This window comes from Anolis carolinensis, chromosome 2, assembly GCF_035594765.1.
Source record: "Anolis carolinensis isolate JA03-04 chromosome 2, rAnoCar3.1.pri, whole genome shotgun sequence".
In the NCBI taxonomy this organism is placed as follows: Eukaryota; Metazoa; Chordata; class Lepidosauria; order Squamata; family Dactyloidae; genus Anolis; species Anolis carolinensis.
The window spans coordinates 240,528,942-240,546,412 of record NC_085842.1 but is presented as its reverse complement, the minus strand read 5'-3'; the positions used below and the strand labels follow the sequence as shown (position 1 = coordinate 240,546,412).

The window sequence follows — 17,471 nt, the reverse complement described above, 5'->3', positions numbered from 1 at the left end:
GACTTCAAAATTAGTTAGATCAGTGGTTCCCAACTGGTAAATTGTCTAGGATTTCTGGGAGCTGAAGTCCAAAACACTTGGAGGACCAAAGGTTGGGAACCACTGATTTAGACTAAGGAAAATATTAACAGATTTTGATTCTGTTCTGTTGATACTCTTCCTAAAAAAAACTGAATGTGCTAAATATTATTCTAATAACTGAATACATATTTTTGGAATATTGTTAGCCTTGAAAATGCATAAAACTAGTAATGACAACTTGGAGAGTAATACCCTTAGCAATGTAACTGTTTACTCGCTGTTCCAAGAAACCTAAGGACTAGGAGGATAACCTTAACCCCCAGTTGTTGATGGCACGCTTGGTGGCTTTGAATGTAAAACTCAACCAGGACAAGTGAAGCTCCTCCGTCAGCCTTTTGACTCAAATAGTGTGAGTTGGCAGGGCTCAGAATGTGGTGGGATGCTCATCCAAAAGCCCTACTTAGGATTGATGTGAGAAAAACCTGTTCTTTTAGGAGCATCACTACTTCTGTGTGTGATGTGGAGTCCATAAACCAATACTCATGGTTTCACTTACCCATTGCTCCAGAAAAATCTCCCTCAACCCTGGGAAGTTTTTGTGGGCCTCTCTAGATTCTCCAGTGTGATTCTATGGAATGTTTCTGACCCAGGTACAGTCTAAATATGTTTTACTAATATCCACGGTTTCAGATATCCTTGGGAAGAGATTTTGAGAGGTGACACATCTAGACATTGTACGCATGCACCCTTGCACTCACATGAATTACAGTAAAACAGTTTTGATTCCATCAGATGAAGTATTAGTATTTTATATACAACACCATTATTAAATAGGGCATAGATATTGTATATTCCACCTTTTGCAATCCTGAATTCTTAGTTTGATAATTGTAAAAATATATATGAATATTTCCATGTAGGATCGAGGGGATGAATTTACTTACACTGGGAGTGGAGGAAGAGATCTTTCTGGTAATAAAAGGATTGGAGAACACTCATTTGATCAAACTCTAACACACATGAACAGGTAGGCTTTACAAATTTCTTCTGAAGAAAGGAGGAAGCATTCAGTAGAGCAAGGATTTCATTATTTAACTCTTTAAATAGGAAGAAAACATTTATATAAATTATGTTTTAGAACAGTTTGGTTTGATAATCGTTGTAGCAAATGTTCTTTTAAATTAAATTTGAATAATTATAGAAATGTGAAAAGAGAGAAAATAGAAAGGGAAACATATATGAGTGTAATACATAGGATATAATCAAGTATTGAGTCATATATGTTAATATAAGCTGAATATATATGTCTATATTGTTGAATTTGAAGTATGCAAGATAACCAGTCATGCCTTGATATAGAAGGAAGTTTCTTTGATCAGTAAGTGATGAATAATAAAATGATTTTTCTACACTGTTCATTAGTTGTGCTTTAGATTACTAGAATATAATTCAAAACTATTTTGCTATTGTATTCTTCTTGTCCTTTCTTACTTAGGGCAACCTTAAAACAAATCTGTCATGGGGTTTTCTTAGCAAAATTTATTCACATGGTAAATCTCAATTACGCTGGGGTTTTTTTACAATTTGTTTCCAGGAGATATTGGAGTTATTAAATACATGCTAACAAAATGCTAAATGTTTTTGTAATTTAAAGGTATGCCAACCCAAGTAGCTAAGAGGTGTTTGGCCATAGTTTGCTGCTTTGTCTAAATGCAGCAAATTGGTTTCCATAGGAAGAAAAAGCAGAAGGTGCATAGAGCCCAAGAGAGAGCACTGCTTATTTTAATTTTAAAAAACGTGATTTGGTGTTATATATGAATTGAATGAATAATTTTTGACCTGACTGTAATAAAGTGTGTGCGGAAAATTGACTTGAATTTCCCAGTGGTACTTTAGAAAACATGTCGTATGAAGTCTTCCAAAACATATTTTGCAGGGCCCTGGCCCTGAATTGTGATGCCCCACTGGATGATAAAAATGGAGCTGAATCTAAAAACTGGAGAGCTGGAAAGCCTGTGCGTGTGGTTCGGAGCTCAAAGGGTCGAAGAATCAGCAAATATGCCCCTGAAGAAGGCAATAGATATGATGGCATTTATAAGGTGCACATTTTTCTTCTGTATCCTTCCTTCCAGTTAAGTCTGCCAATAGCTGCCAATAGCAGCCTTCCAGTTCGAGTTGACTGGAAATGATTTGGATTCCAAAGCAATGTGACTGGGGAGCTGCTTGTACTCCTGCTCCATGGTGCTATAGCATCCTGAAATGTTTTTTCAGAGGGTTTGGGGACACTCCTAGATTTTGGTGTGGAAGAGGGAGAAATGGACAAAATTGTGTGGCAACATTACACCTTGTTTGAGCAGACCTCTTCTCATACAGAAGTGTCTATGCATTATTTTTGTTTGAGTTTCCCACTTAGCTGGCACAAGCATTTTGCACTGTTTTAATTTTTGTTTACTGTAGATTATAATGTTATTTAAATGTTTTGATTGTTTTAATGTTACTTATTGTATATTGGTGTATTGGCATTAATTGCCATTTTTGTAAGCTGACCTGAGTCCCCTCGGGTGAGAAGGGAGGGGTAGAAACGATAGAAATAAATAAATAAATCCTTCATGTCACAACTCATACTACTTAGTAGGGATTTCTCATTACTTAGGATTTTTTTGGATCATGGAGACTGCATTGGAGAGAAAGTGGGAAAAACCATTTGTGTAATCGATGTTTGTTTGTCCAAATTGGGCCCATTATTCTTTTATTAGGATTTTTTACATTAATACTTCTGAAATAATCCTTTTGGTGCAATAATAATTTTATACTAAGGATCACTCAATACAGAATTAGTCATCTATGCATGATGTCTCTGAAGAGAGGGGAAAAGACCATCATTTACTTTAACTGTTGTATCAGCTGATGGTAATAATAACAGGGAACCTTCAGAAGAGATAGGCTAGCTTATCTGTTTTCCCAAGTTTAAAAACTTGAAATAAAAACTTGAAATACTATTTGGAATGTGAAATTGTTGAGATCGCATTCATGGTTTACTTGTCTGAAAGGAAACTTGAAACAATACAACTGGTATTTTAAACATACTCCTGTAATATTTAGGATATTTTTAAATACATAATCTAGAACAGGGATCTTCAAACTTTTTAAGTGGAGGGCCGGTTTATGGTCCCTCAGACTGTTGCGTGGCCAGACTATGATGAAATAGTCCAAAATTAGGATTGTTGTTGTTGTCTGCCTTCAAGTCGTTTCAGACTTAGGTCAACCCTGAGTCTAAAGTTTAGGACAGGGTCAGGCAAATGACCTTGGATGGCTGCATCCGGCCCACGAGCCTTAATTTGGGGACCCCTGACTTAGAACTAATATGTGTCTTTGAGTTTTTGATATGTGGATATGAAGGCCACTTTTGGTAAAGATAGCTAGATACAATAAGCTCAACATAAAAGGATTGAGACTAGAGGTCACCTTCTTATTGCAACAAAAAATTAAAAATTAATTCTATTTGTAACTATTGTTAATTTTTTTTACTTTAAATGTTCCAAGTATGATACTTTTGTAAAAGCAAATTGTATAATTCTATTATTTTGCATATAATATATTTTATGTTCTTTGTGCAAATATTAGGAATCTTTTTTTTTCTTTCCAAGGCAGTTTCTTGGGAAGCCCAGGACTGGATAATGTTAAAATCAAAGTATCAGCTGCCATCTCACCAGCTATATTTTAGATAGCACAGGTATAAGTAAAATGAATGCATATCTATAAAGAAGTAAAATTCATTTAGAAAGATGACTATGGTGTAATTTAACTGGATAGATTTTGAAACTATGGAAAGTATCTCAGAAATTATAAGCATGTTTGTAATTTAGGTGGTGAAATACTGGCCAGAAATTGGAAAATGTGGATTCTTAGTTTGGCGCTATCTTCTGCGAAGAGATGATGCTGAACCTGCACCTTGGACGACTGAAGGAACTGAACGGTCAAAAAAATTGGGCTTAAGTTTACAGGTTAGAACGTGAACACTGTCAAAGTTTTTAGAAGTTTTACTGGAACATAACTATTCTAGCAACTATAGTAAATTCTTTGGCCAACTGAATATATCTTGTAGTGAGATTCTCTTAAAATCAGCTTTGAAGATATTGGGTGTATAGGTAAAATAATGTTCTTCCTTAATGTTCTTTGGAAGTGTTTTAGGAGACCAAAATAGAGTTATACCTAGTTTCATGTAGTGTGTGATCAACTGTGTGTTATTGATTTCATTGGTTAGTATTTTCTGCAACAAGTTCCTAAATAATTTGCTACAGTGTAGAAAAACCAAATGAGTTCCCACCCACCATGGTCTTCAAGAGTTAAAATGTTCACTTGAATCCTCATCCCTGGGTCTGTTAGTCTGTTTGCTATCCCAAGGAGGAACAGAGGAGCATGCTTCAGTTTGCGCCTCAAGTCACTGGTGACATTGTGTGCATCACTGGTTTTCTCTTTATTTTCACACTCTGGGACTTCATTTCTCTTTACTATTCCTTTTCATATCATCTGTCCTAATTTTCCTAATGAACTGCTATAGAAGTAACTTCATGTTTATGTAAATTATGTACATTTATTTGATTTTAATGCACTGTTAGTCAGGAAATATTTGTGTTTATGTGAATGTTATTTAATAATGCTTCTCAGATGTGATGTTTTTCTGTTGTAGTACCCAGAAGGTTATTTGGAAGCCATGGCTAGTAAAGAAAAGAAGGACAAAATTAAAAAACAGCCTATGAAACAGGAGCCAACAGAAGAGAGCAATGGAAATCAGAAAAGACCAATAGATGATGGTATGGCTGCTGGGGGTCATTTACTGGTATCTGTTAGCTGTGAAATATAGAAGTCATGGGCCTTTGCCCAAGAAACATTTATTTGAACTCATGAACTCATCTCCCTCTACCCCATTCGACTTACATTATGTTGTCCTATCTCCTGCCTCCCAATTAGCAGCTGAATAAATTTTATTCAGGTTTAGACATCATTGCATTAGTGATCTCAAAGAGTTACCATGTTGTTAACAATAGTACCAGCCCTGCTTTCAGGATCCATTAGCCACGTAGTTTGACTATATGGCCAACTGCATGCTTGCGAGCCATATTGGGCTCGGGCTGTGGCGCAGGCTGTAGAGCAGCTGCAATAAATCACTGCAATGAATCACTCTGACCAGGAGGTCATGAGTTCGAGGCCCGCTCGGAGCCTATGTTCGTCTGTCTTTGTTCTATGTTAAAAGGCATTGAATGTTTGCCTATATGTGTAATGTGATCCGCCCTGAGTCCCCTTCGGGGTGAGAAGGGCGGAATATAAATGCTGTAAATAAATAAATAAATATGTAACTCTTTGACATATGATGTATGGCTAGCCGAAATAAATTGGCTGAGCTCGTTTTTATTACAATCCATATAATAGGAACATTAAAAAATCAAGGTTTGTAATTATTTACCACATATAGATTGAAAGTCACTGTATTGAAACATAAATGTAATGCTAATAGGGAGTCAATATATTGAAGAATTGAAATGTTAATTGTAATACTATATTTGAGTTGGGGATTAAAGAAATTTTGTGTTACAGAGGAATTGTGCTGGAGAATGTTTTACTTACTATATTTATAACCTGCCGTTGTTTCCAAGGGGACTCAAGGCGGCGAACAATCACACACTTTGATCAATTTTAAATAAGACGAATACAAAAATTAAAAAAAAAACAATTAAACAGTATTGTGCATCTGGTTTAAAATGCCATCAAAACATAATATATACAATTAAAATGCATTTTAAAACACACCATCCCTCAAAAATCCCACTCACAACCTCCCCACAAGAATGTGTATTTGTATAAGCTAGTACCCATAATCTTAGTGCTATGGGGTAATTAGTATGATATTGGGTGTTGAGTTTGGTTGCATTGCGTGTAATGGAGCCTATTGTTTCAAGATGGAGACTCACAACACCAGTACTAGCAGTAAATAGTCCTATAATTGTAGCAATGTGTGTCGTAAAAATATTACGATAAGACTATAATTTTGTAAGGTAATGTCTGCTTTAAATGCCTGTAATTGTATTAGTTTTTCTATGTGTTTTGGCTGGCTGTTTACTAAGACAGATAAATATATGCTAAAATATTTTTTTACCTTTTCATTTTTAGCAATCTCATTAAATGTTAATAAGATGCAAATTTGCATATTTTCTTAGAGGTTTCTGTAGCTCATTAACATTGGATACACTCAATATAGTTAAAATATTAATTAGTCAGAATTTTGGGCTGTATGTACACACACACACACACACACACACACACACATGCTTTTGATTATTGAAACTAATATAAAATAATAGTTTAACATTTATATAATATTGGTACATAGATGTATTTTATAATATTTGAAATTTATCGTATGTGGCTCCTACATTAAGCATGTTTGGCCATCCCTGGACTATACTAACTGGTCCACATTCTCCAAGACCAAACCTCACAAGGAACTGATACAACCATAAAGAAAATTCATTAGCCGAGAAGTCAAACCACCAATGATAATTCCTGTTGCTTCAGCTGAAGGAATTGTAGGGAAAACTGGAATCTGGCTGCCCAACATCACGTACAGCCATTTAAAATTGCTACCCATATAAAAATGGGAACATAGCAAACTTTGATGTAACTAGCCAGCACTGATCTACCTATGCAAGGATTGTCTTACGGAAGGGGTAGGAAGGGGTCTCATGTGAGACTTCAAGGCAGTTTTTTGCATCCCATGGTCTTTCTCAATGTCTCATACTGCACAAGGATTTTTCTCCTCAAAATTGTTTTCACCATTCCTGGAGGCAATTACTTGGGGCCGCAGTGGCGGAAGTATTATGAAAGCTCTGTTTACCCTGAGCAGTCCTTGAAAAGTTATCAATTTGTGTGTAAGAAAAGGAAGATTTTTTTTATTAAGCTTCCTTAGTGTCTATAAAGTCAGTCACTTGTTTTTATGTCAGCTGTGGAGTCTTAAGTTGTTTGACTTCCTGGCCTCCATTTGGGGTACTGTTCCTTCTCAGCAGTCATAGCCATGCCATTGTGTCACTGTTGCTTCAGTTCTGGGACAGCAATGCAATCCTTTCCCAATCGATTGTTAATAGAAGCTTAGAGTGCTGACAAGGAAACTTTGGAAAAGTGTCATATAAATACTAGGTGTTGCTAAGCTCCATGACATGAAAGAGAATGGAATCCTATATTTAAAAATGCTTTCAAGTGAAAATAGTTTCATTAGGAAACAAATTGTAGCATGACTTTTGTCTTTCTCTGGCCAGATGTTTTAGTAATGGGAGAAGCAAGAAAAAATAGTCAGTTAAACTGTTCCTACTTGTGACCCCAGGTATATACCTAGGTATAAGAAATAGGTATAAAATCAACTGTTTAGTTGATTAAATCAGCATTTTCAGAGCTTGCTGAACAGGCAGAATTTTTTTGTGTAGTACAGCTGAAGCAGTTGTTGCTACCAGACGGGTGGCATTTTGAAAGCTTTGACTGTTGCCAAACCTTTCATGACCCCAACATTGAGCTATGGACATTTAAGGTAGGACCCACTGTTTAAGAAGCAGTGTGATAGAGTCCTTATCCTTACAGATACTAGTATATAGAATGTTTAGCCCTCCACGTACTATCACATATACCTTTCCCCAAAACAAATAAAAGAAATCTGCTTTCTTCAAGGTCTGTTTCTTTATCTTCCCATACCACTTTTACTTTCATTTCCTTTGATTTTAGATTGTTAATAAAAGCTCTGTCTCCAGATGCCAACCATGTCCATTTCCAGAATACACTATGCCCTATATACATCCCCCCCAAATCTGTTGGCTTTCTGTAACAAAGTCTTCATTCTTTCTCTTTCTGCAAACATTGGGGGATCCTTCACCCCATCCTATCTTCATAGTACTGACATGAAAGGGAGAATCACTTAGCCTCTTTCTAACACATGTTTTTGTCATTCTGTAAGAATAAGGTCTGAAGACATATTTTGCTAGAACATACTATATGTCAAGGCGATAAGGTTAGAATTGAAGAAGAAATGTGAATATAGCAAGCTTGTTTTCTGCTGCCCTGGAGACTAGGGCGCGGAACAATGGCTTCAAACTACAGGAAAGGAGATTCCACCTGAACATTAGGAAGAACTTCCTCACTGTGAGAGCTGTTCGGCAGTGGAACTCTCTGCCCCAGACTGTGGCGGAGACTCCTTCTTTGGAGGCTTTTAGGCAGAGGCTGGATGGCCATCTGTCAGGGGTGCTTTGAATGCAATTTTCCTGTTTCTTGGCAGGGGGTTGGACTGGATGGCCCACGAGGTCTCTTCCGACTCTGATTCTATGTATATATATAAAAGAGTGATGGCATCACGGCGACCCACAAAACAACAAAACTACAGGCCCCCCAACCTCTAAATTTGACAACACAACCCATCATCCACGGCTCTAGGTTGATACAACAAAAAGAAAAGAAAAATAAAGTCTCAATTAGAGAGAGAGGAATAATTGCTTTTATCCAATTGCTGCCAGTTAGAAGGCTAAGCTCCTCCATCTTGGTCTCCTAGCAACCCAATAAAAAATAATTAAGAACACTAAAAAACAATTAAAAACACTAAAAAATTAATACAATAAAATACTATAACAGAAAATATCTAAAAATAATACAAGAAAGTAATAAAATATAATAAAAAGATAACTTACAATAAAATTTATTAAAAAATACAAATAATGGCAAATAAAAATTACACAATTTTTAACCAATACCACCACCACTTTGCCACAGCAACGCGTAGCCGGGCAGAGCTAGTGTATTTATATATGTTTGTATATATGTGTATGTATATAAATGTGTATATGTATATTTATATGTATATTTATATGTATGTATTAGGGTTGTCCAAAAATTCGTTATGATTCTTATTTCGGAATTGTTTCGGAATGTTCTCGCTTTTTGAACCGAGTATTGAAACGTTGTCCCTGGCGCAACTGGCAATGCAATTCGAACCATCGTTGGCCCATTCTCTAATTGTGTCTTAATGTTTCGTTAAATTTTTTCCTCCAAAAATTTTTTTATATATATATATATATTTTTGTTTCTGCAACCTAACTTGAATGGGAGCCTAGCGCAGCCTAAAATGGCCACCGCTCCCTGGCCAATCAGAGACTTCCACGATGGCTGGAAAAGGTGGGGGCTAGCGTCCTCCGCGTCCACGTGTAAGATCTCTATAAAAAAAACCTCCCCAACCCAGGCAAGCCATTCGGGGCTGGGTTACCGAGCAGAGAGGGTGGTTCGCGCTGCGCTGGGAATCAAGCTGCCTGCATTGAGGGGAGAGAGGGCTAAGTGTTCTGGGGGTTGGGTCTGTTAAGGGCTGGCTGTTGTTGCTGACTGGATATTGTGTGTGTGTTTTTTTTTTGTTTTTTTTGGAAATTGGCTTGGGGCTTGTGGGATCTGGCAGAGTCCTTGCTGTGGCTTTAGGCAATTTTTATTTTTAAAAGGACGTGGGCGCCAAGGCATTGCTTTCCTGACGCTCCATTTCTAAAGACCTCTGCCTTTTTTTTTGAATTTAGCAATCACTAGATCAGCCCTTCTTAGCAATCCTAAAAGGGGGGGACATTGGAAGTTAGAGTTTCCAAAGGACGTGTGTGATCCTGCGAGGGCATTGCTTCCCTCATGCTCCGTTTGTAATCCCAAACCCCCGGGCGGAGTGTTATTGTATCAATCACAAAGACACACATTTTTTTTCAAACCTAAAAGGGTACATTGGAAGAAATAGTTTCCAAAGGACATTGCCAATCCTGTCAAGGCATTGCTTGGCGTGTGCTGTGTTTCTAATCCAAAGTCCTCGGCCAGAGTTTCATTTTGGCAATCACAAGGTCAGCCAGTGGCACCATAGATCAAAAAGTTCAAAGGCAATTTATAGTTTTCAAAGGACAGTGGCACTCCTGCCAAGGCATTGCTTGGCGTGTGCTGCGTTTCTAATCCAAAGTCTACACAAGTAGAAGAGGGACTTTCACAGTAATAAGAACCCAATTGAACAGGAAATAAGACTTTCAAACCAGGAACAGGTTTCTTCAAATATTGAAAAATAGTGTATTATAAAAAGTTATGAAAATTCACCAAAAATCATAGGAGACAGGAAACTTTCTGCAATTTGTTGAGCAAAGAGTGTTGAATGTGATCTCCCACTGTACCAAATTTGATGAGGATAGCTCAAGAAATGAGGGCGGGAGAGCCCTGTAAAAGTCCCCCCCAGTTTCCTTTTTTTTTTTTTTGGCGATTGCGTATGCGCGTCCGCCATTTTAGAAACATTAAGAATTATTACGAATTTTCGGAAATATCCGAAATTTTTGGGTGAAAAACTCGGAAATACTTTCTATATCGAAGCGCCGGCACCCCCTACTTTAGAAACGAGAATTGAAACATTTTTTCCATCGATCGGACAAGCCTAGTATGTATATATCTATATATATAAAAGGGTAATGAAATTTTGGCCTAGGACAAAACAACAAAACTACACATCCCAGAAACACTAAACTTGGCCGCACAACCCCTCATCCATGCCTCTACGTTCATACAACAAAAAGCTCCAGCTACTCCAGAAAACGGCCAGGCTTTGAGACTGCAAGGCTATTCACTGCTATTCCACCTGGCCAACAAAGGATTCCCATAAGCCACAGTAACGCGTGGCTGGGCACAGCTAGTAGTTTTATATAATATGTTCCTGGTTTTTAAATTCAATTTATTATTGTCTTCTTTTATACAATAAATTTTATTGTTTTCTTCAATAAGGTTGATACAATTTCATCGGTAAGCTTGCCGTTAGAGATAATGTTGATGGTCTTAAGAATTAATTTAAGAAGAGTTGTTGGTTGATGTATTTTTCAGAAGGCCTAGAAGAACCAGCAAACACAGCCAAAGCTATGAAGATGGAGGATGGAGAGAAAGTAGAAGCTTTCGATCTAACTCAGCAGCAGCAGTGGTTGATTCAGGAAGACTCTCCAAACCAGAAAGTGTGGGATGAAGTTCTAGTTTCTCTTAAGGAAGGACCAGTATGTTTTTTACTATCATTCTGCATTTTCAATATTTTTTCAATGGCTGAAAGCTAACACATCTATTAAAATGGGTAGCAAAGTTCAGACCTCATGTTCTGATCCACCAGGAATGGATGAGGGAACTTTTGTAGGAAGATTCCTTTTTAATGAAATGATGATTAGGATCTTTCCATCAGACTGAGTTATTTTTTCTTTCTCCTTAGAATTTTTTGAAGAAAGTGGAACAATCTTTTATGTGTGTCTGCTGTCAGGAGCTGGTTTACCAACCAGTGACCACAGAGTGCCTCCACAATGTCTGTAAAGTAAGTATTTATGGTCTTTTGCTTTTGATTTGTAATCCTGTTTAAGAATTTGTCAAAGAAGTCATATTTTGAAGCAGTAGCTAGGTCAAGTGTATGTTGAAATGATTGCTTTCAATTTTTGTTAGAATTATTAAATTACGTATTGTGGTCCAGAATGTCCATGATACTTTTATATTAATTCATGCATATATTGCTTCTTAGCCCAGAATAGCTCCTTTTGGTGTTGCTTTGTATAGCTAATGAAAAAGAAGAATTCTGGAATGAATTTTTATTGCAGTTAATTGTGATAAAGATTATCTTACATATTAAGTTTTCTCATCAATTAGTGGGCATGATCAAATACAATCAGTAGTTCACTATCTATTACAGGAAAGGGTGTAATTATTTTTGTAATTTTTCCATTGAAATCAACTTTGGGATCATACTGTGCCATTTAACCCCCCTTAGTGTTTAAAATCTTGCCTTAGCTTGCAGTTCATGTGTAAACATGTTGGGAATCTTGACATCCATCATGGTTGGAAGTTAGTTCCAAAATTGTGATAGAGTTGTAGAATACTGAAAAGAAGGGATACTAAGTCCAGACCAACTGGACATAGAATCTCTGAGCATCTAAAATTAATTTGCTTATAGGCAGTCTGGCCAAGTTTTAATCAGCAGAGCTGCTTGGGATTTCCCATCCATAGTGCCATAGTTCCATTCTTGTCTTTAAATGTTCACAAGAAGTTACACATCCAAGGCCAGTCTCACATCTAGTTACATCAAAATATTGGGGTGAATTCAATTTTTTTTATTTTGTGTTGGTATACTGGAGGATCATTTTGCTAAGGTATTCTGTGGCTTACCCAACACTTAAAGGCATGAGAGGCTGTACTGGATTTTTTTCTTATTCCTCTTTCAGGCCCAAACATGAAAATCATGGGTTCTTCCCTTCATGGTGTGAGCTAGGCTCATGCACCACATTCTTTTTTTCATGTGGGAAAGAAAACAATCTCATTTCAAATTCAAACTCACCAGTTTCTCATGGCATTCAGACTTGGGAACACTGATTCTTCTTCGTGGTCTGCATGATTTAAATGTAGTGTCTTGTGTCAGCACAGAGTCATATTTGGCACATTTCTGACAATCCTGATTTTATTTTGTTTCTGCAATTTATATTCTCGTGATGGATGGATGGGAGGAACAATCCACAATGCCTGGGGTTTCCCTGCCTGCCAAACCTAACCGGCATATGGGGAAAGCTCAGGCATTGTGGATTGCTCCTCCCATCCATCCCAGAATGAATATTCTTAGTAAGTATAACTTCTCCTTTCCTTATTCCGTCCTACAGAGCTGTTTACAGCGCTCTTTCAGAGCTGAGGTCTTCACTTGCCCTGCTTGCCGACATGACCTTGGAAAGGGCTACACCATGATCCCCAACAAGATACTTCAGACACTACTTGACCAGTTCTTCCCTGGTTACAGCAAAGGGCGATGATACTGTTCGGCTCCTGACATACTTCTCCTAATGACTTACAGACTGTAAAAAAAGAGAAGGTGTCAAGGACAGAACGCCACAAGATTCAAAGTAACAGAGTTTATTAGATTACAGAACTCAAAAATGCCCGTAAAACACAAGGGCCAGGCAGTTTTTGCCTTTAGGAGCAAAAAGGGGCAAAAGTAAATGTTCAAAAGATAAACCGGATTAAACCGGAGTTTAATCCGGGTAAAAACAAACTGCTTGCTTCAGCCTGGGTATAAACGAAACGAAAGCCAAGGAACAAAAGATACAAAGAATGCAACTAATTGGCAGCAGATTCCTCTCTGCTGCCAACACTGTGCTTAGAGTAACTTGCGTCGCTCCCCCACACACACACAGCAGACAGGATCTCCAACACGAGTAAATCAGCCAAGGATTGTAGCAGTTGAGTAGACCAGTTCCGTTCCGTAGATCAAAGCCAGAAGCAGACGTTTGTAGTTTTTCCAAGTCCAAGAAGGGGGGAAGACAAGCCGTGGTCAGTTCAGTCCGAGTTCTCAAAGCAGGAGATGGCGTCCGTCAAGAAAACGACGGAGGGTCAAGCTAATAAGAGTAAGCACAGGTTTGCACAAACAAATGCCCACACAATCCCTCCCGCCGTCTGACCCTGGATTCCAATCAACTTACGTCACAGCACAGGAAAGCACACAAGTCTTCAGGGAAGCGTCCCACACACACACGGATCCCAAGCGTTTGCCCAGATTACCTTGCCCAACGCAATTTGCAATTGCTCTCAAGCCCCATTTTATGCCAGTTACAAATCTTCATCACTGTCAGCTGTCCTCCTTAACCCGGGCGTTTCCTCATCACTTTCCTCGTCAGAGCTGGAACACCTCTGACTACGCCCAACAGCATCTCCAGCTGTGGATCCCGTCCCATCCCTCCAGCTAAACCATGGGTCTAATCCTGAAGGTCCCCATTCATCTTCTGTCCCATCATGGCCAGTGGCACCCACTTCCTCCCTTACCCGAGTCCAATCCATCTCATCCTCCTCTGAGCTAACCAGCCCCTCCTCCATTCTCTCCGTAAACCCTTCGAAAGACTCCTCGTCAGATGGTGCTGCAAATATGTCTCGCAGTCTTTTTCTCTCTCGCTCCTCGAGAGTATCTGACTCTCGAGGAGTCTTACGCCCACGTCTGTCAGTAACAGAGCCATGAGGCTCAATCATAACACTATCCCCTCTCACAAAGGCCTCCTCCCCCGATGGCGGAGAAGTGGCAGTGATACCCTCCGCTATAGCACCACGACGACTAGAGGTATCAAGTTTCAACAGCGAACGATGAAAGACTGGATGGACCTTTAAACTAGACGGTAAACGCAAACGAAACGCAACAGAAGAAATCTTTTTAACGATAGGAAAGGGACCCAAATACCGAGGCGCAAACTTTCCCCCAGCCTGTTTAATATGTTTGGAAGATAACCACACCAAATCCCCTTCTTCCAACTCCTCCCCTGCCTGCCTGTGGCGGTCAGCCTGAGTCTTCTGCGTTGCCTTAGCTTCCAACAGTAAGCGACGGGCAACATCATGCAATGCAGCCATTTCCGAAGAGCGGTACACAGGGTCCGAAGAGACCACATTGGTCGACGGCGCCACACCTCCCCGTGGGTGAAAACCATAAGTTAGCTCAAATGGCGTATGCTGACTAGACGTGTGCACCGCATTGTTGTAAGCAAATTCCGCCACCGGTAACCACTTTACCCAAGCCGTGGGTTGATCTAAACAAAAACAACGCAGATACTGCTCTAAGAGCCCATTAACCCGTTCCGACTGTCCATCCGTTTGCGGATGGAAAGCTGAAGACACGTTTAACTTAGTCCCCAAACACTCATGGAAGTGTTTCCAAAAGCGTGACACAAATTGCGGAGCCCTATCTGAAATAATCACCTCGGGTGCTCCGTGCAAACGATAGATGTGCTTTGTAAATAGTAAGGCCAACGTAGGGGCCGCCGGAATGGTTGAACAAGGAATAAAATGAGCCAGTTTACTAAATAAATCCACCACCACCCAAATACAAGTATAACCCCCAGACTTAGGCAAATCTGAAATAAAATCCATGGAAATGATTTGCCATGGCCTCTCCGGAACAGGTAAAGACGATAACAACCCTCTAGGGCGCCCAACAGGCGTCTTACTCTGCTGACAAACGGCGCAGCTGTCACAAAAGCGCAGAATGTCTTGCCGCATCTTTGGCCACCAGTAGCTCCTGGTGATAAGCTGTACGGTCTTGAACCTGCCAAAGTGCCCAGCCATGGGTTCGTCATGGTGGGCTCTAATCACCTCCAACCTGAGGGTCCCTACTGGTACGTAAACCTGCCCCCTACGCACCAATACCCCGTCTTGATCCTGGAGATGCGGCAGTATGGTACGGTTACCTGCAGAGAGCAGCATCAGTTGCTCCTGAGTCCACACATCATCCTTCTGGGCCTCAAGGATCTGGTCATGTAACCCAAGCTCATTATCTACAACACACAGAGAGGCAGTAGGCAAGATGGTCTGACATACTACCTGCTCATTGGTCTTAAATTCCGGCTTGCGGGATAAAGCATCGGCCCGCAAGTTTGCCTTCCCCTCCACGAACTGCACCTTGAAGTTAAACCTGGAGAAAAACAAAGCCCAGCGGATTTGACGCTGGTTTAACTTCTTTGCTGTTTGCAAGTGCTCTAAGTTCTTGTGATCAGATCTGACCACGATCTGGTGCCGTGCCCCTTCAAGCCAGTGCCGCCACACCTCAAACGCCACCTTAATCGCCAACAACTCCTTCTCCCATATGGTATAGTTCTGCTCGAAGGGTGTTAGTTGCCGCGAGTAAAATCCACAGGGACGCAAGGTCCCTGAGGAATCCTTCTGAGACAATACAGCCCCCAACGCGTAGCTAGAAGCGTCCGCTTCTACCACGAACGGTCTGTCAACATCAGGATGGGTTAGTATGTTGTCCGATTGAAAACTAGACTTTAGTTGTAGAAACGCCTCGTGAGCTTCCCGCCCCCACACAAATGGCTGTTTCTTGCGCAGAAGCTGCGTCAAAGGTACCGTGAGCTTTGCAAAATTCGGAATAAACTCCCGGTAGTAATTAGCGAAACCCAAGAACCTTTGTACATCCTTCTTAGTCTTCAGCTCCTGCCATGAGTTGACGGCGTCAACCTTATGTGGGTCCATTTTAAGTTCCCTACCTGACACTACATGACCTAGGAACTCCACTTCAGGCACATGAAAGACGCACTTGGAAGCCTTGGCGAAAAGCCCATTAGCCCGCAGTCGGTGCAGAACCTGCTTGACATGTTGACGATGTTCTTTCTCGTCCTTAGAAAAAATCAAGATATCATCCAAATAAATCACTAAAAATTGGTCAATTAGGTCCCTGAACACATCGTTCATGAACCTCTGGAATACCGCAGGAGCATTACAAAGCCCAAAAGGCATGACTCGGAACTCGTGGCATCCGAAACACGTGTTAAATGCCGTCTTCCATTCATCCCCTTCCCGTATACGGATTAAGTTATAGGCCCCCCGCAGATCAAGCTTGGTAAAGACCTTAGCCCCTTGCACCCTTGATAACAGTTCCGAGATTAAAGGCAGCGGGTACCTATCCCGAATGGTGTATTTGTTTAGGATCCGATAATCGCAGACCAACCTAAGTTCCCCAGTCTTTTTGGCTACAAAGAATACCGGTGCCGCAGTTGGAGAACTAGATGGGCGAATAAACCCCTTGGCTAAATTTTCATCTAGAAACTCCCGCAAAGCTTGCCTTTCCGGTACAGTCAAGGCATACAGCCTCCCTGCTGGCAGTTTCGCACCTTCTGCCAACTTGATGGCGCAATCATATGGCCTGTGCGGTGGTAATTTGTCCGCTTCTCTTTTACAAAATACATCAGAGAACTCCCCATACTCAGCAGGCACTCCCTCCATATCAGAATGAGTAACATTTAGAGTGCAACAATCCTGCCTCTTTAAGATCACTTTACGTGTTGCCCAATCTACATGTGGGTTTACTACAGCTAGCCAATCCATCCCCAGGATCACATCATATCTAGGCAAGCTCGTAATATCCCACACAAACGTTCCCGTTACTCCCTGCACCTCCCACGTTACTGCTGAGGTTTCATGGTTAACCACCCCAGTCTCCAGCAGTCTCCCATCTGCTCCTTCCACCCACACGTCGCATGCCTTGCGCACTCTAGGAATGCCATGCTTCTTAGCAAACTCAATATCTACATAGGAGACCGTAGCCCCTGAGTCCAGCAGTGCCAAAGTAGAAACAAGTTCCCTTCCCCCAACAGATAATGTAATGGGTACGAAAACATGCTTCCTCCCCTCAGTTGACTGCTTGAGGAGCCCTAGTGCGTTGGACTCACGTCGCACTAGGGCTGGCCTTTTCCCGAAAGCTGGGAAGGTTTCACATTACAATTTTTGGCAAAATGCCCAGCATTCCCACAGTACAAACACAAGCCCAGCTGCCTCCTACGGCTCTTTTCCTCTGTAGACAGCTTTTTAAAGACCCCAAGCTCCATGGGCTCTTCCCCCATCACCACAGGTGCCCTGGTTACATGCATGGGTGGCGCACA

The 17,471-nt window shown here is 40.4% G+C and overlaps 1 protein-coding gene across 1 annotated transcript in view; it reads left to right on the top strand.

Annotated features, from left to right (window-relative positions):
* uhrf2 (ubiquitin like with PHD and ring finger domains 2) overlaps positions 1-17,471 on the top strand; it is an 89,667-nt gene that overhangs the window by 67,823 nt on the left and 4,373 nt on the right. The window contains exons 11-17 of the mRNA XM_062971940.1: positions 942-1,048; positions 1,958-2,120; positions 3,888-4,025; positions 4,712-4,835; positions 10,927-11,090; positions 11,297-11,395; positions 12,723-12,928. Of these exons, the coding sequence (XP_062828010.1) occupies positions 942-1,048; positions 1,958-2,120; positions 3,888-4,025; positions 4,712-4,835; positions 10,927-11,090; positions 11,297-11,395; positions 12,723-12,869 (942 nt within the window). The 3' untranslated portion in view covers positions 12,870-12,928. The remainder of the gene's footprint in view (positions 1-941; positions 1,049-1,957; positions 2,121-3,887; positions 4,026-4,711; positions 4,836-10,926; positions 11,091-11,296; positions 11,396-12,722; positions 12,929-17,471) is intronic.